Source organism: Pezoporus wallicus, unplaced genomic scaffold (assembly GCF_028554395.1).
Source record: "Pezoporus wallicus isolate ANWC-B61680 ecotype Strahan unplaced genomic scaffold, APGP_CSIRO_Pwel_v1 contig_4309, whole genome shotgun sequence".
NCBI classification, from domain to species: Eukaryota; Metazoa; Chordata; class Aves; order Psittaciformes; family Psittacidae; genus Pezoporus; species Pezoporus wallicus.
In genome coordinates this window covers 2,788,244-2,807,147 of record NW_026638191.1, presented here as the reverse complement: position 1 = coordinate 2,807,147, position 18,904 = coordinate 2,788,244, and the positions used below count along the sequence as shown (strand labels likewise).

The 18,904-nt window shown below is 55.5% G+C and overlaps 3 protein-coding genes across 4 annotated transcripts in view; 1 reads left to right on the top strand and 2 right to left on the bottom strand.

Moving 5' to 3' along the window:
* The window catches only part of ANKHD1 (ankyrin repeat and KH domain containing 1), a gene marked incomplete at its 5' end in the record, with an annotated part of 103,537 nt that extends 92,516 nt beyond the window's left edge, over nucleotides 1-11,021 (top strand). Inside the window, 6 exons of the mRNA XM_057409773.1 lie at nucleotides 3,191-3,385; nucleotides 4,465-4,719; nucleotides 5,960-6,135; nucleotides 6,949-7,113; nucleotides 10,453-10,626; nucleotides 10,801-11,021. Coding sequence (XP_057265756.1) covers nucleotides 3,191-3,385; nucleotides 4,465-4,719; nucleotides 5,960-6,135; nucleotides 6,949-7,113; nucleotides 10,453-10,626; nucleotides 10,801-10,944 — 1,109 coding nt within the window. The remainder of the gene's footprint in view (nucleotides 1-3,190; nucleotides 3,386-4,464; nucleotides 4,720-5,959; nucleotides 6,136-6,948; nucleotides 7,114-10,452; nucleotides 10,627-10,800) is intronic.
* Nucleotides 11,022-11,903: 882 nt separating this feature from the next.
* On the bottom strand, nucleotides 11,904-13,333 carry SRA1 (steroid receptor RNA activator 1). The gene is made up of 5 exons (XM_057409772.1): nucleotides 13,270-13,333; nucleotides 12,842-12,967; nucleotides 12,371-12,672; nucleotides 12,185-12,293; nucleotides 11,904-12,097 (listed from the first exon to the last, which is right to left on the bottom strand). Exons 1-5 carry the CDS (start codon nucleotides 13,331-13,333, stop codon nucleotides 11,904-11,906), a joined length of 795 nt encoding a protein of 264 aa, XP_057265755.1.
* Nucleotides 12,079-18,612, bottom strand: APBB3 (amyloid beta precursor protein binding family B member 3). 2 transcript variants are annotated; one of them, XM_057409882.1, is made up of 14 exons: nucleotides 18,514-18,612; nucleotides 17,042-17,232; nucleotides 16,594-16,670; nucleotides 16,311-16,365; nucleotides 16,049-16,189; nucleotides 15,555-15,682; nucleotides 15,227-15,341; nucleotides 15,053-15,140; nucleotides 14,822-14,905; nucleotides 14,555-14,670; nucleotides 14,223-14,405; nucleotides 13,309-13,729; nucleotides 12,185-12,293; nucleotides 12,079-12,097 (listed from the first exon to the last, which is right to left on the bottom strand). In XM_057409882.1, exons 1-12 carry the CDS (start codon nucleotides 18,521-18,523, stop codon nucleotides 13,514-13,516), a joined length of 1,404 nt encoding a protein of 467 aa, XP_057265865.1. In that variant the 5' UTR covers nucleotides 18,524-18,612; the 3' UTR covers nucleotides 12,079-12,097; nucleotides 12,185-12,293; nucleotides 13,309-13,513. The 2 variants fall into 2 exon arrangements, with proteins under 2 accessions (XP_057265865.1, XP_057265864.1); XM_057409881.1 differs by lacking the exon at nucleotides 18,514-18,612 and adding an exon at nucleotides 18,155-18,292.
* Nucleotides 18,613-18,904: the final 292 nt, after the last annotated feature.

Genomic DNA, 18,904 nt, shown 5'->3' with positions numbered 1-18,904 from the left:
AAGATACTGCAAGTGAGGAAAAAACTGCTAATAGGTGGATGTGCTGATAAGTAGTGCCTGGTAGGAGGTGACTGGTCAGTCAGCTCCTCAGCTGATTGATTTGGTGTCATTCTACTTAATATACTGCTTTTGATCACTTTCGCTTCAGAATCTAAATGGTGTGTGGTACAGGAGGAGAGGTGTTGGGGGAGCCTAGGGAGAGGGGGTGTCTGGGAGGTGTGATAGTGAGGAAAGGAGAGGGGATGATAGGCTGAAGGCTCTCTGCTGCCTTCCATTGGAGTGTAAGTGTGGTTCTGTGGCCTGCCCACCCATCTCATTCACTGGCTCCTCCCAGGGGGACAGAACTCTCAGCTCAGCCTCCACTGCGGGTTGAACTGGGGACTACCTTGGCTGTTCCCATAGGGTTCAGTGGCAGGTTTCATGAGACTTGGAGAAAGGGGGAAGAGGGTTGGTCACTGCTGGGTTATACTTGGGCCAACAGCAATATACTGAGCAAGAGGCAGTCTGTGCCTTGGCTGGCAACTCAGTACACTGGTGTGTAAGGAGAGGGACTGGTAATGGCCATCAATCCACCCACCCTCTGATCACAGCTGTGACTACACCTGATGGAGCAGAGGTTTGTCTGTCTTGCACAGTGGACTGTGGCAAATGTTTTACACAAATCCACATCTCCTGGTGATCACCTCTGAACTGATTTGGTGGAGATTTATTAGGATTTGATTGTGCACTAAGCGAGGTTTTCCTTAACAAGTTGTCCCCTCAGGATGGAGTTTGGGTCCTTGGCTTTTCTTGTTCATGGGTAAGCTCAGTTGCAGTGTGAGTTTTCTGTGATTCACTGATTCATTTGAGGCACAGACTCAAATGCAGATCTCACTGGCTGTGGATCTCTTCTGGAAATGGCCTTCTGTATAACTCATGTCTTTACATCTCTTGCCCAAGCAGTTTGCAGATTGAGGGCAGACTTAGTAGCACAACCATTAGAGGAGGCTGTGGAAATACTGAAAGAAGTCTTATTGTTACTTCTTTTCTCTACATTATAAGAAGGGGTTTGAGACCTTGCTCACATGGCATTGAAAGGTATCACAGGCTTGAAATATGCCAGCTTAGGAAGCAGCACACAAGTATGAAGTTGCATGAAATATATGAGGTCCTTGTTCTGCATGGAGTGACAAGTGTCACAGTGGTTGCTCTGAAGGTGGAGGCAGGCCTGGCAGTAACCAGTTTCTGCAGAAGTGCCTGGAGGCTTTGGCAAAGTGAATTTTGACCAGAGTTTGTGTGAGATTGGTACACTGGTCTTGAACGCTCAGTTACAATTGCAGACCATGATGAAGAATTTGAACTGATGGCCCAAGTAAGTACAGAATATGGTATTACAGATGGTTTTGGTATTAAAAACCTGATTTTGAGGGTAAGTACACAAATAGGAAGCTCACTACTGATATCAGGATTCTGTAAGTCATTGTTCATAGAAACCATTTTTAATATTGGGCAAAGATTTTTTTTTTATCCACTTTTATAGAAGGCAAGATGATGATAAAGTGTTCTTCACAAACTGAAAGCTGCTGAGTTGAACTTGTTGGTCTCTGACTGTCACTTCCTTCAACCTGTGTAAAATACACAGCACTGCTGAAATGGTCTTGGTTGTATAATCATTGCACTGGGAAAGCTGACCGTCCTTCAGAAGACGCAGCTGGGCATCTCTCTCCTGCAGAAGAGCTATTTTTGTCATAATCTCTGCCTTGTTCTCTATTAGGAAACCAGAAGTGCCTGTGGGTGGTAGCAGCTGTTACCCCTTCTGCATGGGGCAGACTCAGCATCTGCAGTGGTTTGTCAGCCAGCTGGAGATCTGGGGCTGATGTGTGGTGGAGTTGGGCACCACTCAGGCCTTTTGCCTACTTTGTGTTTTGTGGATGGGGGTTTAGCAAGAGCATCCCAAGGGTAGCTCCATGGTCTGTGACAGGGAGAGCCCTCAGCTGGATGTGCATGCACAGGAAGGAGCATCATCCTTATAGCCATGGAGTCTTGCACTTTGTGCTGTGATAAACCCTGAAAGATTATCCTCCCATGCTCAGGTTCCCTCAGCACCCCATTTTGGTGGTGGTAGTAACTGATTTCTCCTTGTCTATAATGGAGACATCTCTTTTTAGGGAGAAAAATGCCTCCATCAAATCCAGAGAGTAATTTCTGTCAGTGTGAGCAGGCTGGATCTGGCACTTCTGGAAGCAGTACATAGGTTGATGTGCTGGAAAATATTGGGTGGAGAAAGACCTGGCTTTCAGGAGGGTGCCCAGGAGATGGAAGGTGCACTTCTGGTGTATGACTATAGACATTTCCTGTCACCACTGCTGTTTGCAGACTGCTGTGGTGGAAGTTGGTACAACCTTCAACCTTGCTTTGCAACAGCATAGGCTGGTCCTGGTTGTGGTCATTTTGAAATGTTCAAATGGTTTTGAAACTAGTCTTGTTTAATAGGCCCTTGAAACTAAACCCAAAACTCAGGTGAACATATGGCTACACCCAATTCTGCTTTCAGGTAATAAGGTGTGATAAGAGCTATTACAGTATTTTGGAAAAAGTACTTAAAAGCTTTGGCTTATTAGAAACCTGTAATTCCCCCTTGCTAATCATTTTTGTGGGACTTTGAACTTTCTCTCCATTTCCTCCTTCCTCTTACTCATCCCTGTAGAAAGCAGCCCCCCCCCCCCCTGCTGTGCTGTGCATCGTCAGCCCTGTTTCTCTGGACACAGCATGTCCTGACCAATCTATATGTGAATGTACCTATAGGATGGCAAAAACTGTACTGCAGCAAGGCTACTTCCTTTGGTGCTGGATTCCCGTGGGACCTTCACAGAGCCCTGTATCCCCTGTTTGACTTGCGTGGCTTTTCTGTAAGCAAAGATCCTTGCCACTCCCAGCTTTCCTCCTTTGCCCTCCCTGCTTAAGATAATTTCCTTTCAGTGACCAAAGGGATGGCTGGTTTGTTCAAGCTTCAGGCCAAACCAGAGAGCATACACAAATGCCTTCTGTTGGTTTAGAAGGGAGAATCATGCACTTGTAAAATGAACTTACCATGTGCAGATACCCCTGAAGGTGATGAGATGCTTTAATTATATTTGGAGCACTAGCTCTCTTCTGGTGCTTTGGAGCAAGTTCCCAAAGAGATATTTAATCAAATTTATGTTTATTTCAGGCTTACCCTCTCTAGATCCATCCAACAGCTCTACAACTTCTTCTTCAGGTCCTTTGACAGGCTTTTCAGCAAACATACAAGGAGCACGGGTTTACCTTCAAGGGCCAGCGCCTGTTGGGACTCCCAGCTTTAACAGACAGCATTTTTCACCACATCCTTGGACAAGCGCAACAAATTCATGTAGGAGCTTCATGGGTCTGTCTTAGTTAACTATAAATTCATAGCTATTGTCTCTAGTAGATTTGTAACTTGAGGGGAGGTTACCCACTGATGCACAAAATGCTTTCCAATTGCTTTTAGCAGCTGTGAGGATGGTGTGCAAATCCCAAGCTGTGCTATTTTGTGTGTTTTCCCATGTGAAACACCACTAGTTCTGGTAGCATTGCTAAAGGCATGTTTGGGCAAAATAATGTGTCACTAGGTTCAGAGAGGAGAGGGCGTGAGGCTGTGGGGGAGTGGAGGTGGTTAGACCAAGCTAGAGATTCCCCTCTGAATAGTATGAATGTAATATTAGGTGAAAATGTCACATTTGCTATGGTTTGAAGTTATACTTGCCTGGTCGTGCCCCCCCCCCCCCTTTTTTTTTTAATTGGGGTTCTGGAATGATTTTGTTACTTAATATGCTCCAAAATCTTTAAGCATCATCCAAGGTAACAGTGGGTTTCTCTGCTAATGGGAAGAACATGGAAGTAGCTTTACAGAAAACATGGGTCTTTGATTCCGAATCTGAGGTGAAGAGGCTTTTCATGTCACTGCATGCAACTTCATTGTCACTCTGAGTTTAAGAACCGAAACATAAATGAGTGCTCAAAGGAAGTTGGATTTCCCAAGAAGAGTCAGTGACGCTTCTGCAGGTGGTGGGACTTGGGCTCTGACGTTACACATGTGGCTTTGGGAAGCTGTCTAATTTCTCTTCTGCTGGAAGTGATGGATACCAAAACTACGCTGGTTAGATACTCATGGTATTTTGGCTGATGTTTTCACCTCTTCCTGAAACTCTTCCATGTTTCTTATTCTTTCTTGTAATTAATTTAGATGTACTGCTATGTCATGAGAATATCACATAATTCTGATGGCTGAAAGCATTTGTGTTAGAATGTTGATTTTAGAGTAAAAATAAACTCTTAAGCAGAATTGCTGTGCAAGACCTGAAGAATGCTTGCCAAAGAAAGCCTTTAATAATTTGTTTTGAAATAGTACTGGGGGGATAGAGTGGGTAGCATTTATGCTTGTGCGCTTTGTGTGTGATTAAGCAAGGGAAATGTTCTTTTCAGCAGGTGAATCTCCTATTCCATCAGTTTCCTCAGGATCATCTTCACCCCTTTCAGCTGCTTCTGCACCTTCTAACTTGGGCCAGCCAAAAACTGGTAACGCCAACCAAGACCGAAAGGTTCCCCCGCCCATTGGGACAGAAAGGCTGGCTAGGATTCGACAGGGAGGATCTGTCACCCCAACACCCTTGGGAACCAACTTCACAGCTCCCGTTGGTCACAGTGGCATTTGGTCCTTTGGAGTTAACAGCGTATCTGGTACGTCTGTTGTACAGCCTGGGGCAACCTAAAGAAGCTTGTGGGGCCTTTTGGAAGTACTGTGTTTGAAATGAAAGTTGGGGAGGAGGAGAAAAGTTCCACAGTAATCAGCTTCCATCTAGGATATCCTGAAGGGAAAAATGGTGTCAGTGTGTATCAGTGAAAGTGTGTATCAGTGAAAGCACTGTGGTTTTCTCTCCTATGTGGGTGGTTTTCACCCAGCCCAGATTGTCTGTAAGTTTATACTTCTAAACCCGGAGAGCAGCTCAGAAACTTCATATTGAGTCTATTCAAAGACAGAGAAGCTAAAAATTAAATGACTTTTATTTGTTAAGGGAGTTCGTTTCCAAGTCTGACCCTTGAACTAAAGGAACAACTACCTCTGTCCAAGTTTCTAGCTTGCTTTCCATTAACATTTTAAAATATTAGTTGTGGTGCAGCTAATGCATCTAGAAACACAGAGAATCAGAATTCTAGAATAGTTTGGGTTGGAAGGGACCTTAAAGCTCATTCAGTTCCAATCCCGTGCCACAGGCAGAGGCATCTTCCATTAGACCAGGTTGCTCAAGTTGTGGGTGCTCAACCTTGCATTGATCTCTTCATGATTCTTGAATAGAATGGGATCACTTCTGGTCCAGGCAGCTCCAGTTTCGAAAGAATGACTTTTGAACACCATGAGTTTTACATTCAGCTTCCTGATAGTTTGAGGTTCTTGTGGAAAGGGGGAGCTGCCACTGGTAGCCCCCATTATCTCCACACTTGTCTGAAGGATCAGGATCAGTGTCTGTGCAGACACCATGTGCCTGGCCAGGCTTCTCTGGTCTCACCAGTCTCTCTTCTGTCCCTGTTTGCACCTGTTCTATGTGTAACTTTTTTTCTGCATTCCTGTGGCACATTAGAGGTTGTGGGAGCTGGAGGGAAATGAAAGTGTGTGTGTGTAGCCAGCCTTATGTAGTGTTGCCTGCAGCAGCTTCCCTGTGGAAGGCCTTCATGCGACAGATAAGACTTGTGTGTTTGCATTGCCTGTAGTGGGTTATTAGCCAAAAATTGTAGGCATCTTCCTGCATTGCATGGGCTGTGGAAGGTCTGCTCTTGCTCAGAGCAAAGCCCAAAGATACCTCTGTGACAGCGTGTTTTCAGAGAGTCTTTGGATACATGTAGGTGTGTGCAGCTGCTGAATTCTGCTCCAGAGTGTCTTCAGTGAGTTGTAATCGGCCATTTTTAATCTCCTGTTTTCCAGAAGGCTTGTCAGGTTGGTCCCAGCCTGTCATGGGAAATCATCCAATGCATCAGCAGCTGTCGGACCCAGGCACATTTTCTCAGCATCAGCCAATGGAGAGAGATGATTCTGGAATAGTGGCTCCCTCGAATATTTTCCACCAACCTATGCCAAATAGTTTCGTGGATTTTTCTAAAGTAAGTTTCAGAGGGTGGGATTTTCTGTAAAATGACCAAGGACTTTCTCTGTTGTATCTCCTGTTCTACCTGTTCACGCTGTATGTGTATCCCTCTTCTACCACTGCTCGCTGCGCCTCCTTTCATCCCAGTACCGACTGGAAAAAGTGCCCAAGCCTGATGGTACGCATCAGCAGAACCAGAATTTGTACATCGCAGATGTAGCTTGAGGCAGATGGATGTAGCCAGGCCTAGCCAGCTAGCTGAGCCCCCACTGGAGGAGTGTCCAGGATGACGTGCTCAGCAGCAGACCTGCTCACAGCGCGTCAGAAGTAGCTGTAGCGCATGCTGTTGGAATCTTCTAAATCGCAGCTCAGCAATCACTGCAACACAGGAAGGAAATCTTGTGATCACAAAAAGCTGCTTTGTAGCTTGCTCTTTCTGAACTGGAAGAATGTTTTAAATATCCACAAGTAATATATAGAAAACCTTCAGCTCGAAGCCTTGCATGCTGCAGAAGTGAGAGGAGGGAGCACTGCGATCACTGTGCAGCTGCTGTGTCTGGCTTTATGGGGTGATGAGAAAGTGCTGTGCAGAGGCTGCTGCATGCTGGCAAGGTGTAATCTCAGAAAAATGGGTGAACTGACTTGAGTTTAAAGCTCTGGAGAGTTGTGAGTGTTCCATGCTCTGCCTGTTTCCTCACAGAGCTATGTGACTAGATGAACATCACTTACAGAGGTGAACTGCCTTGTTCGTCTTGGCAGATGTGGTGCCATGATCATCCTTCACAACCACTGCTGCTTTCACTGATGGTGCTTCCTCTTGTCCCCTCAGGGCCTACCCATCTCCATGTACGGCGGCACTCTGATCCCCTCGCACCCGCAGCTGGCGGATGGCCCAGGAGGGCCCCTCTTTAATGGGCTCCATACTCCAGATCCTGCCTGGAATCCCATGATCAAAGTTGTCCAGAACTCCACAGAATGTACTGATGCTCAGCAGGTAGTGTGGCTGCCTTCTTCCACCTTTGCTTACGTGGGGCTTTTTACAGTGTTGTGCTTTGGTTTGATTTTCTTCACTTTGGATAGGTGATGGGTTTTGTTCAGTTCTTTGATGCTAGAATTGAAAATGTTTGCATGACTTCTCCCTACAGTGTGTGTGTGTTCATAAAAAATATATGGTGCTATCCCTACCTACCAAACCTTTCAGGTGAAATAAGCAGCATTTCAAGACTGCTCAGCCAGGTAACAGACTGTGCCATAAGTGAGAGGGTTTATATCCGTACTTGGCATCTTTCAGGTTGTCAGTCAAACTTTGGCCAGAGCTGAAGAGGGCTGTCAGCCACAGGACAGTCTGGTTATATTCGAGGGGGAAGCCTTCAGCTTGCCCTCTAGTGGTTAAACACTCTGTTAAAGGAACCTTTATTTGTTTTCATAATAGCCTTGTCTTTTTATTTCTTGCTGTAGATTTGGCCTGGCACCTGGGCACCTCACATTGGAAACATGCATCTCAAGTACGTCAACTGATTTAAGGGGGTCTGTCCTTTTTTAGCGTTGTTTGGGAATCTTTATGATCTTGGAAGAACCCTGGGGATTTTTTTAACGTGCCTAACTAAGCAATTTTCTGTGGCCTGGAGCAATGGAAACGTAATGGCCCATTGTATAGCAACCAAGCGATTTACCTGTACAAACTAATTCTGTTCTCTGGTTAGTTTAGCCATTTTGAACTTAAAAATCAGACAAAACTAGTGCTTTTGGCTAAACACTACTGAACGCTTCTTGTATGCAGCAGAGAACTAGCTGATGACGTGATTTCAACCTATTAGGGTGGTAAATACATGTATAATTGTTTACGGACTTAAAAGGAAAAGCTGAGTAAATTTCATGTCGTATAGTGGCTCTACTTTATGTAGCCTGTATTAATGTGAACTATTTACCTGAATATTCAATAAAAGGCAAACAGTATTTAGAGGTTGTGTGTGAGAATTTTGGAAGAGGCTGGATGGTGCTGTCTTTGGTAGCTGCTGCCGTGCACAGTGATGCATTTCTAAGGGTCCCAGAATTAGCACGTGGATGCAGTCAGGGATTGGGGTGGATTTGATCCAGTCATCAGCTATACAATGTCTGCTGAGTCCTTCCCTCTGCCAGTTGGTAGCCTTGTATTTTTGGTCAGTGAACGTGGTTGTGCGCTTTTTTTATGCCTTTCTGGATTAGTTCTGCTGCTGTTAGCACTCTTTTTTCCAGGTGTGTTGCCTGAGATACAGGGTTTTGTTCAGGGGTTGGAAATAAAGGCCGAGTTGACAACATGGCAACTGATGCCATCTCATTTTGCAGGAGGTAAATAGGCAGCTCATAAGTAAATGCAGGGCTTAACCTCACTCAATGTGACCAGCTGCCTAGAAGCAGGTATTGAGAAATCTGAGACCACTTCCCACTAAGAGCAAAGCATGATATATTCAATTCTAAGCTTTTTGTAACCCTTTGAATCTGGTAAAAGCTCTTCAAGTCCTTTTCATAAGATGAATGTTCATTCTCTACCCAGCTACAGAAATTTTCCACTTCTTGCACTTGGACTCTGCTTATTTCTGCTTCTGCTCAGTGGTGGTGCAGTAACTACACTGTGCAGTCGGTCCATTCCTCAAGCAGCTATTGCAGTGCACATAGTGTTCAATCTGATGGACCACTTTCAGTGGCCTCTCAGACCAGATGGAGACTTCTCCACCTCCTTTCACCTTCTCCAGACAACTCCTTGCATGCAGCAGCAGTTTTCCCCAGAAAAAGCATGAGGAAAGGAGTACTGAAATCCCAAAATGCACAAGCAGCATCCCATGCACTGCAGGCAGATAAACCTCTGAGGTGCTCCTGGATGATATGCTCAGATATTTTTCCTAGTATTTGAGGAAGAGATGCAAAAAACATAGGACTGCTGCTGCCCTTCAGTAGTGCAGATGCCAAAGAAGTACTAAGTGTGTTGAAACAGGTGTAGTGCAGGAGGTGCCTGTGCTTGGAGTGAATTGCAGGGAAGGGGCCATAGGCCCACACTTCTTCCATCCCCTGTGTGGCACCACTATCTCCTCCTGTCCTATCCTGGGGAGTCACCATCCTCTGTCTGGGGGGCCTACAGCTCTATGCCAGTGGCACTGTGTTACTCCATCACACCAGGGGTGAGACCCAGCATGGAGATGGGGTTGTCCTTTCAATGGAACAGTGGCCTTAACTGCCCCAGCTCTGCCTCAGTGAGGCAGCTCCTTCCTGAGCCAGGTCCCTTCCTGGGCTCTCCACCTCAGACCTTGGTGCTTGGGTGCATGGGCACCATTGCTGGGCACTAAGGTCAGGCAGGCCCATGGGGTGGTGGCTGCCCTGGCAGCCCAGAGCTGGAGGGGAAAAGGGAACCCAGAGCTTTGTAGGAAGATGCTGCTGAAAGTTGGGCCCGTCACTGTCTTGTGGTGCTGCTGGCACAGTGGATGCAGTGCTGGTCCCTCAAGGCTGGAGCTGGGGCAGGCGTAGGGGCTCCCCTAGGATGTCTGCAAGCCCTGGGGGAAGGTGCTGGTTGGCAGGGCTCCCTCCAGGGCTACCTTAGGCCTGTGCCCTGCCAAACCCCCCGGTTCAGCTGTTAAGTAGATCCTGTTCTTTGCCGTCTGTCCTCTTCGGTAGTGTGTGCCCAGCCCTGAGCTGGGCCTGTTTCTTTGGGGCCCCAGGTGCTGGCTTCATCGTGTGCCTCCACAAGCTTACCTGGGCCGGGATCCAGGCTGGGTTGATGTGGGTTGTGCAACCTGCATTTGTTGTGCTGGGACAGGCCTGTCCCGTGTGGCAGCCCTGGGCTCATGGCTGGAGCCTGGCAGGAAACTGACGCTTGGCTGCAAGGTCATCGGGGTAGGGGAACAAGGCAGCAGACACAGCGCACAGGCTGGCACAACCTTGGTGCGGGTGCACACTGTGCACCCAGCAGGCTGGAGGACGTGTCCCCTCCAACCCTGTTCGTTGCCTTTGTGCAGGGCACAGCAGGGTGGCTAAACTAATGGGAACAGGTCCCCATGGTGCCAACGAGAGGCACCCAGCCTTTGCTCTTTGATAGTGCAGAAGCCACCCCAAGGCAAGGCCAGCCCTGGGGCACTTGGCCCAAGCCTGATGCCCACCCCAGCACAGAGGTGGCTGGGCTGTCAGTACCAGGGGGTGGGAGTTGCTGCTGGGCAGGGTGGGTGTCACAGTCTGCCTTGTGGAAGCCCCACAGTGTCCACAGGCCATGGCCAAGCGCTGGGTCACACCCCCTGCTCCCAGCTCTGGCTGCGGTACTGGGGGTGGCCGGGGCTGGCAGAGCCTGACAGCCCCCTGCTTTTGGCAGGTACCCGCATCATCTACGACCACAAGTTCCTGCTGGAGTGCAAGAGTTCACCCGTGGCCAGGACCCCTCCCTGCTGCCTGCCCCAGACCCCCGGTGCCACATCCCTGGCCCAGTCCAGCCTCGTCAAGCTGGAGGAGCTCAAGGAGCAGAATGAGAGTGAAGAAGCCGTGCCAGGTGAGCAGCTCAGCACCACCTGTGCCTGCCTGGGGACAGAGTGGGCCTCCCATGAGGCCTAGGCTCAAGGGGAGATGCAGGCTCAGCCCCGGTTCCAACTCCTGCTGCTTTCTGCCTGCACATTTTTCCCAAGGCACCCCCATCCTAACCCTTTCCCTCTCTTTGCCCTGGCAGATCAAGACCACTTTGAGATGGACATCTGAGTTTCCAGCTCCCTGTCTCCAGGCCATGGCTGGGCCTGTTCCTGGGCCTCGTGGAGGTGCTGGCACCGTGACCAGCTGGCTGCAGCACTCTCTGATGCTGGGGATGGATGTGTGACACTTCAGGCTCTAGCACAACTGGCTGGTGCAATTGCCTAGGAGCTCATGCTTGATCAATAAACACCATGAAACCCCTGTGCTGACCCAGTGCTTCTCTATGTTGGGGCTCAGTTTGTGTGCTCAGAGCCCTGGGAAGGGGAGCTGAAGAGGAGGTGAACAGCACCAGGTCCTGCATCAAGGTCCTGCAGGCCAGGGGATGGTGAGCACTGTGCCCCAAAGGCTGCTCCCAGGCTCAAGGTGCCACAGGCACAGGCTGTGTGCATCCTGTCCCGGGTGAGTGTCACCACCCTGGGTTTATCTGACCTGAGGGGCAGCATTAGCACTGTAATGTTTGTCCCTGTGTCTTTCTGCCCCTGAGGCAACCCCCATTTCTCGGGTCCCAGACTTGAGACAGATTCCAGATGGGAGCATGGGCTGCAGCTGCGGGCTGCAGCACAAGCCCTGGCTGTGCCAGGATGCTCTGGTCCCCAGCCAGCTGACAGGGCTGTGGGTACTGCTGCCTTCTGCAGAAGAGCTGGTCCATGTGTCTGCTGCTATGGGTTCCCCCCACACCGCCAAAGACAAGGCCAGAGGGGTGGCCAGTGCACCAGGGGAATGCATCACTTCCCCCTTGCCTGGAGGTGCTGCCAGGGACATTCATTCCCTTCATGTCTTGTGGGCCATGTCACCCTGCCATGACCATGGATTCACCCAGCAATCCCACCTCCTGATGGTCCGGGGAGAGAACCAGGACCTGTCTGGTGCCAGAACCCCGGGGGCAGATTAGTGCCATTTATTAAACGTAATATACTGCATTGTCACTAAAATGTTGCAATGATTAAAATCCCATTGTCCTGGGCAAGGAGTGGGAGGCAGGGGAGGTGCCCAGACCCCCTTGGGCAGCCGTGGCCCCTCTCCTGCTGTGGCGCTGGGCCCAGACTGCCCTGCTCCTCACAGTCCGCAGCCCCGGCCCTGTCATCAGGGCTCCTCCTGGCCAGGCTCAGCCTCAGCCTCAGCACTTCCGTCCATGTCAGCATCCACTGTGGGCAGGCTCCTGCTCTCGGCGATCAGGCGCTTTACCCCCACCAGCCACTGGCTCACCTCATTCACATGGTCCACCATGAGCGAGCGGTGGATCTCGTCAGCCGCATCCCAGTGCTGCTGCTGGAGCTCTGCCGGGAAAGGAGAACCCATCAGTGGTGCGGGCTCAGCCTCCTGCCTGGTGGACGGCCTGTGTGCAGCCCCTCCCTGCCCCTCACCTTGCACCAGGAGGCTCATCCTCTTCCTCACCGGGGCTGACAACTTCCCCTGAGCCCACGCGTCCTCCAGCACCATCAGACGCCGCGCGATGTCGTCGCACACTTGTTTCTGCAGGCAAAGATGAGCTAGGGTGAGGCTGTGCCCCCTGCGCAGGGTGGGTCGCAGGTGGTAGGAGGGAGTCTCACCTGCACGCTGGGGCGGCAGGCAGCCAGGGCCTCCCTCAGCGGGGCCAGCACGGTGTCTGCGGGCACGCTGCACTCCTCGGGGCCTGCTGCTGCGCTCGGCTTCCCGCCCTCTGCCCGGGGGGGGCTGATGGGGCCCAGGGGAGGCGGGCCCAGTGCCCGCGGGGGTGATGCTGCTGCAGAGGCCGCGGGGGCACTGGCTGGGTCCGGAGGAGCCCCTGCAAGACGAGGCACTGGTGGAGCCCCATCAGCCCGACCAGGAGCCAGGACCTGAGCACCTGCCACGCCGTCCCCCTTGTCACCCCCTTCAAACAGAGCCGGCAGGACACGGGGATCTCAGGCCCCAGGACCCCCACAGCGCAGTGCTGTGCCGGTACTGCCCGGCCTGGGCGACAGGGGAGGGAGGGAGAAGAAAGGGGGTGCCTGGCTGGGCAGGGGGCACGGGGCGCGCGGAGGGGTTTCGCTGGTGCTGACCTGGGGGTGCCCCCGCGGGCGGTGGGGGGGCTCGGCGGGTGAGGGGGGTTCGCCTGGGCCCCCCAGCCTGCGCCTGCAGCCCGTACGAGAACTGGGGGGGGTCGTTCCAGCCACGCTCGTGGTTCCCTGCGGCAGCAAAGGGCACGGTGAGAGCCGGCGGGGAGCCGAGGGGACACCCGGACACGGGGTGCTCCAGGACGGGGTTACCCCTCCCCAGACACCGTCCTCCCGGGGGTCCCCACATCAGACACGGACCCACTGCCCCGTCACCCGACTCCCCACCGGGACACGGCACCTCGGGGCTCCCTCCCAGCTGCACCGGGACACGGCCCCGCTCCGGACCGAGACCCGCAGGGACGACTCAGGAGCGCAACCGCAGACACGGGACCCCGCTCCCGACCCGGGACCCGAACCGCCGGTCCCGGTACCCCCGTTCCGGAAGCGTAGCCCGTCCCGCGCCCCCTCACCCGGCTTCACGTAGAGCTCCGCCATGCCGCCACGTCACGCCCGGCCCTGCCCCTTCCTCCCGGCGGTGCGGGGCGGGGCAGGAAGAGGCAGGGCCCCGCTGGGGCGGCACGGGAAGGGCCGGGGACCGGGAGCGGGGCCGGGGCGGCGGGGCCGGGGCTGGAGACGGGGATGGGGCGTTCGGCCCCGGCCCCCGGCCCCGGCCCGCTATGGGGTGTGCAGCAGGGCTCGCCTCAGGCGGAAGACTTCCAGGAGGGAGAAGAGCCCCCGCTTGCGGACACCGGCTCCCGCCGCCCCGCCGCTGCCCCCGCTCGCCTTGGCTGCCCCGGCGGCCGCGTCCCCCGATCCCGCCGGGGCTCCGCTGGCCGCGGCCCTCGCTTTTGCTCCCGGGGCAGCAGCCACCAGGCACTTCTGGTACTGCACCTGCAGGACGGAGGGACACAGAGTGCCGGGGGTGACGGGAGCGCGGCGCCGCAGGGGCTGCTTGCTCCACGGGGTCAGACACGGCACGGTATGACCGTGGCGTGGGGCACAACGCAGTGTCCCTGTGGGGTCACATGCAACGTGATGTGGTTATGTGCTGGGACCCAGCGTGGCATCGCCATGGGGTCCTATGCAACACACTGTGCCCATGGAGTCACATGCAGTGTGGCCTCACCACGGGAGGGGACACAACGTGATGGTGTGACCACAGGGGTCAGACCCGACGTGGTGTGGCCATGGGGTGGGGCACACACAGCATCCACACTGGGACGCAACCGGACATGGCTGTGGGTTGGACATGGCACCGTGGGGTCTGTTCCCTCCTGCCCTCCCCAGTCCCCAACTTCACCCGGCCCTGTCCCCAGCCCTCGCCTCCTGCAGCTCCCAGTGGGATAGGAAGCCGGGGGACAGAGCACACCCCACTCCAGCTCACCATGCAGGCTGCCTGCACCGCCTCCGAGATGCTGCCAGCGTTGGGCTCGCACCAGAAGGCTGTGCACTGGAAGCGTCGCCCAGTGTCCACGATGAGTGCGAAGGTGTGGGCATCGTGGCCCACCCCCAGGAAGGTCACATACCGGACCTGGCACTCCCAGATGTGTGCTGCGTCCTCGTCCTCCTGTGGGGACCCTGTGGGATCATCCACCCCTGGCCACCCCCAGGCAGCCCTGCAGCCCCACGGCTCCCCTCTGCCAGGAGGCCGGGCTCCCCATGGGGGTTGCCTGTCACATCCCAGAGACATCAGGGTCCCCACATCCCCCTCCCCACCTGTGCAGGGTGCACCCTCATGGCCGTGTCGGACACGTGGATGAGGGACGGCATCCAGTGCTCCCGCCCGGGGCCCCTCGTCAGCTTCTCGATGGCCTCATTCAGCACATCCATCCCTAGGGAGCAGGAGACTCCATCCCACCAGCCCTGCCCCAGCTGGAGGCACCACAGGCAGGGACACTCCTTGCTGGGGCAGAGCTGCTTGGACATCCCATGGCGGGGAGGTGTCACGTGTGCCCTGGTTGTGGCAGGGCCAGCAGCACTTACCCATGGCCCTGGGCACAGGCAGGCTGCCGATGTAGAGCGCCTCGTAGGTCTGTATGGATTGCCTCACTGCTTCCAAGATATCCACTGCCAGGACAGGAGAGATGGCGGGGGGGGGGGCAGGACCCTCCTGTCACTCGCTATCCCCAAGGACACTGGAGACATGGCCTTGCAGGCCAAAGGGTTCTGGCTACTGGGCATCCCAGTGCCCAAGGGCAGGCTGCGGGTTGGTACCTTGCAGTGGCAGGTCCTCGGTGGAGATGGGCCTCAGCATGGTGGCCCGGGGCAGCCCGCTGCTCGCTACAGCTCGCTCAGCCACAATCTGCAAGAGACGAGGGTCCCGGTGCCTCCTCCCAGCCCCGAGCCCCCCTGCCCATGCCCACACCAGCCAGGATCCCTGCATCCCACCTTGGAGCACATCTCATGCAGGGCCTTGGCAATGCCCTTAGCGGGCACATTGCAGTGGAAGACATGACACTTGAGGACGCAGGTGTCCTTGTCACTGGCCACGAAGGCAAAGTCTCTGCAAGTCCATGAGCAAGATGGTGAGACCCTGGCAGAGGCACCATGCACCCCCTGCCCTGTGCCTTGCCCCCACCCCCATGCACCCCTTACCTGTCCCTGCGGCCACAGTAGCAGTTGGGGAGGGACAAGAGGGGACAGGTTAGTACAGGGATGCTTCCCCTGCCCCAGGCAGAGCCACCCCCAGCCTCCAGCTCTGCCCTGGCCCCCAGACCTGCCGTTGTTGCACCCAACGCCCCAGACACGGATGTTGAGGATGGGCTGGCGGTGGATGAGGCTGCGGTCGAGCGGGTCCACCAAGCTCATGGTGTCTTTCTTCAGGATCATCACCAGGTCCTGGCCCTGTGGGCGGTCAGTGGCTCCCTCAGCCTGGCAGATGGCCTGGGCAGCCCCAGCACCCAGCCCAGGAGCAGGGACACCCCTGTCCCTCCTGCCTACTCAGCCCCAAGTGTGGGGACAGCCGTGCCCACCCCATGGCTCTCCCCAGATACTATTCCCATGTATAGGGACAGCCCGCCCAGGCACCCCTGGCACCATCTCCGAGGGACAGACCTGTCAGACCACCACACGTGGGACAACCAGATGATGGCCTGTGCGGGGAGAGTTGATCTGCCACTAGCACTGGTCCTGTATCCCACCTCTCTCCCGCCTCCCAGCATGGTCCCTGTTGGTGGGACTCTGCCTGGCAGCACCGTCCCGTGCTCTCACCTCACCCTGGTTCTCGACAGAGCCCTGGCCCTTGCTGTTGGAGAGCTGCTGGATGCAGTTGTTGACAGCAATGCTGCTTTTGCCAGGTGCCAGGTCCTCCTCGGGGATCTCCACCCAGCCCAGCGAGCGCACAGCAAAGCACTGACAGAGACACACGGCGCTTCAGACACCTCCACACCCTCGTCATGCCAGCGGGGTCACCCCTGCCCCTGCCAGCTGCTGCCTGTCCCCTCCTCTGCCAGCCCCAGCCTGGGTGAGGTACCTTGGAGCCGGGCTCTGTGCTCTGAAAGTCATCTCCATGCCAGGGCAGCGAAGTCCTGCAGGGGGACAGGGCGGTGAGGGGATGGCTCCCATTCAGCAGCACAGGCTTGGGGCACACAGGGAGGTGCTGGGATGGCCTGGCATCAGCGGATCCCCATGCTGCCAGCTGAGAAGCTTCCCATGGAGGTGACCACCAGCATGGTCTTGCCAGCTGCAACATGTGGGGCTGCTCTGGTGGGATCACTGGGGCCTGGAGCCCAGCAGTGGTCAAGGGTCAGCCTTACCTCCGGGACAGTGAGGCCATGGGGCTGGGAATGGGCCTGTCCTTTGCCGAGTGCTTTGCCATGGGGACATGGTAGTCCTGGGAGAGAAGAGGGAAAAGGTGAGGGCAGCAAGAGAGGCTGCTGGGAGGCACCAGGTAGGAGCCCTCCCTCCCTTTGCACCTCAGCTTGTGGACATCCCATTTAGACGGGATTAGGCCAACATGGGGCCTGCTGGATGCTTTCAAGGGGCTTAACCCTGGCCAGGAACGGGCTGAGCAGAGCTTTGGGGTGACAAAGACAGGTCTGCTCCAAGGAGAGGCTGGACTAGCAATGCCCAGCTAGCCCAGAGGTCTATCTGCCCCAGAGCCCTGGCTAGATGAAGAGGGCCCTAGATGTGAGGGCCCTTCAACAGGCTTCTGCTAGGGAGTGGGATCCAACACCAGGCCTCAGTCCCCCCCACATCCCCTACCATTCCCTGGGCTGTCTCCTCTCCATCAGCCTCCGGGCGCCCTGCAGGGCCAGTGGTGCGTGCTGGGTGCTGCCACTGTGTCGTGCCGGTCGGCACATGCCAGTAGTAGGTGCCCAGAGAGTCACAGATTTTCCTCCAGCCTGGGGGGAGGTCGGGGTCTGTCTCCAGGCTCTGGTCACTCCAGAGGTTGTCTGTGCAGAGGGAGAGCATGAGGAGAGGTGGGGGTAGAGGAGGTTCTCCAGCTGCAGGGTGCCCTGAGAAGTGAGCAGCTTCACCCAGCAGCAGAAGGGTCCTGGGGTGGGTGCACGGCCTGGGATGGAAGCATGGCAGGGAAAGGCTTGGCATGACGCTAGGGGGGCTGCAGTAGTGGTGGACCCCAAGCAAGGGATCAGTGCAGGCAGCTGCCTCATTGGTGCCCCAGGGGATGGGTGACCCAGCAGAGGCACAGAGTGTACAGCCAGCCTGCTCGTGCCAGGACGGGCACGCTGCAGGGCTGCCAGCCCGGTGCTCCCCCTGCCAGCATGCAACACCCGCCCTCTGCCAACACCCCAGGGTGCCCGAGACCGGCTTCTTCCCGTTTTGGCTGGGGAAAGGGGCTGGGGACAGACCGCTGAGGTCTGGAGGAGGAAAGCACCTTGGAGGGTCGGCAGCTAGGACATAGACTCACCCCGTCCCCAGTGCACCCCAGGGCCTGGTGAGGTCACTCAATGAGCCCGTGGTGCAGCGCAGCAGCGAGCTGTGCCCTGGGAACGCAGCCCCGCATCCGCAGGGCTCAGCGCACCCCCGGGGGTGCCGGGGCCGAGCGATGTGCGGGGCTCCCGCTCGCTTCACGGGATGGGGCTGGGGGGGGCCGCGACCTTGGGAGGGCCGGGGAGTGCGGCCCCAGCACAGGCCGCCGCGGGCCCGTTTAGCACCGCGGACAGCGGCGGGCGCGGCCCCGCATCCCGCACCCCGGCTCCGCACCGCACCCCGGCTCCGCACCGCACCGCACCCCGATGTCCGCACCCCGATGTCCGCACCGCGGAGACCGCGCCCCGGCTCCGCACCGCACCCAGGAACCTGCACCCCGGCCCCGCACCGCACTCCCGCAGCCCAGCCCCGGAGCCCGCTGACCGTCGCAGTTGACGAGGACGATGGCCAGCATGTAGTCCTTGCCCAGCATGGCCCCGGCGCGGCCCCCCCCGGCCCCGCCGCCTGCCCAGGCCCGGACCCAGCGGCGGCTGCGGCGGGAGGGGCGGGTCCGGGGCGGGGCTGCCCGGGCGCGGAGGGACCGGGGCCGGGGGGGGCTGGACAGGGGCTGGGGCCTTCGGTGCAGAAAATGGGGCACGGGAGTGGGGAAGGGGCACTGGGGGCAGGGAAGGACTCGCTGCAGTAGCAGGTCCGGGGCAGCCCCTCTTGCCCTTCAGTTCGTTCCCTTCCCCTCCACACACCCTTAGGTTTCCTCCATTCCCCTCCCTTTCCCCACAGATCACCTTTATCCATGCTTATTCCATGTTCAGTCTCTTCCAGGCGTGCTCAGGTCCTCTCATTTCGTTGTGGCTCAACCTCCTTCAGTCGATACTGGAGACACCTAGATGTGCATGATGGTCATCTTCCCTTCCTCACTAGAGGCCGAAGCTTTGCATCTCTAGCATTTTCTATGCTACCCTAAGCTGACAATCCTGGTGGATGCTGAGTGCCCGGGGAACAGACGCTCTAGAGACATTTGTTGTATGTCTCAATACCCCCTTGGAGTCTCTGCCATGTACTGCTGGGGACAAAATCTTCCTTAGCTACAGGTGCCATAATCCAAGATGGTTTGCTATCTGTGATATATCCAGATACTCCATTGTGTCCCGTCAAGCTTTTCACCTTAAGAGCCAG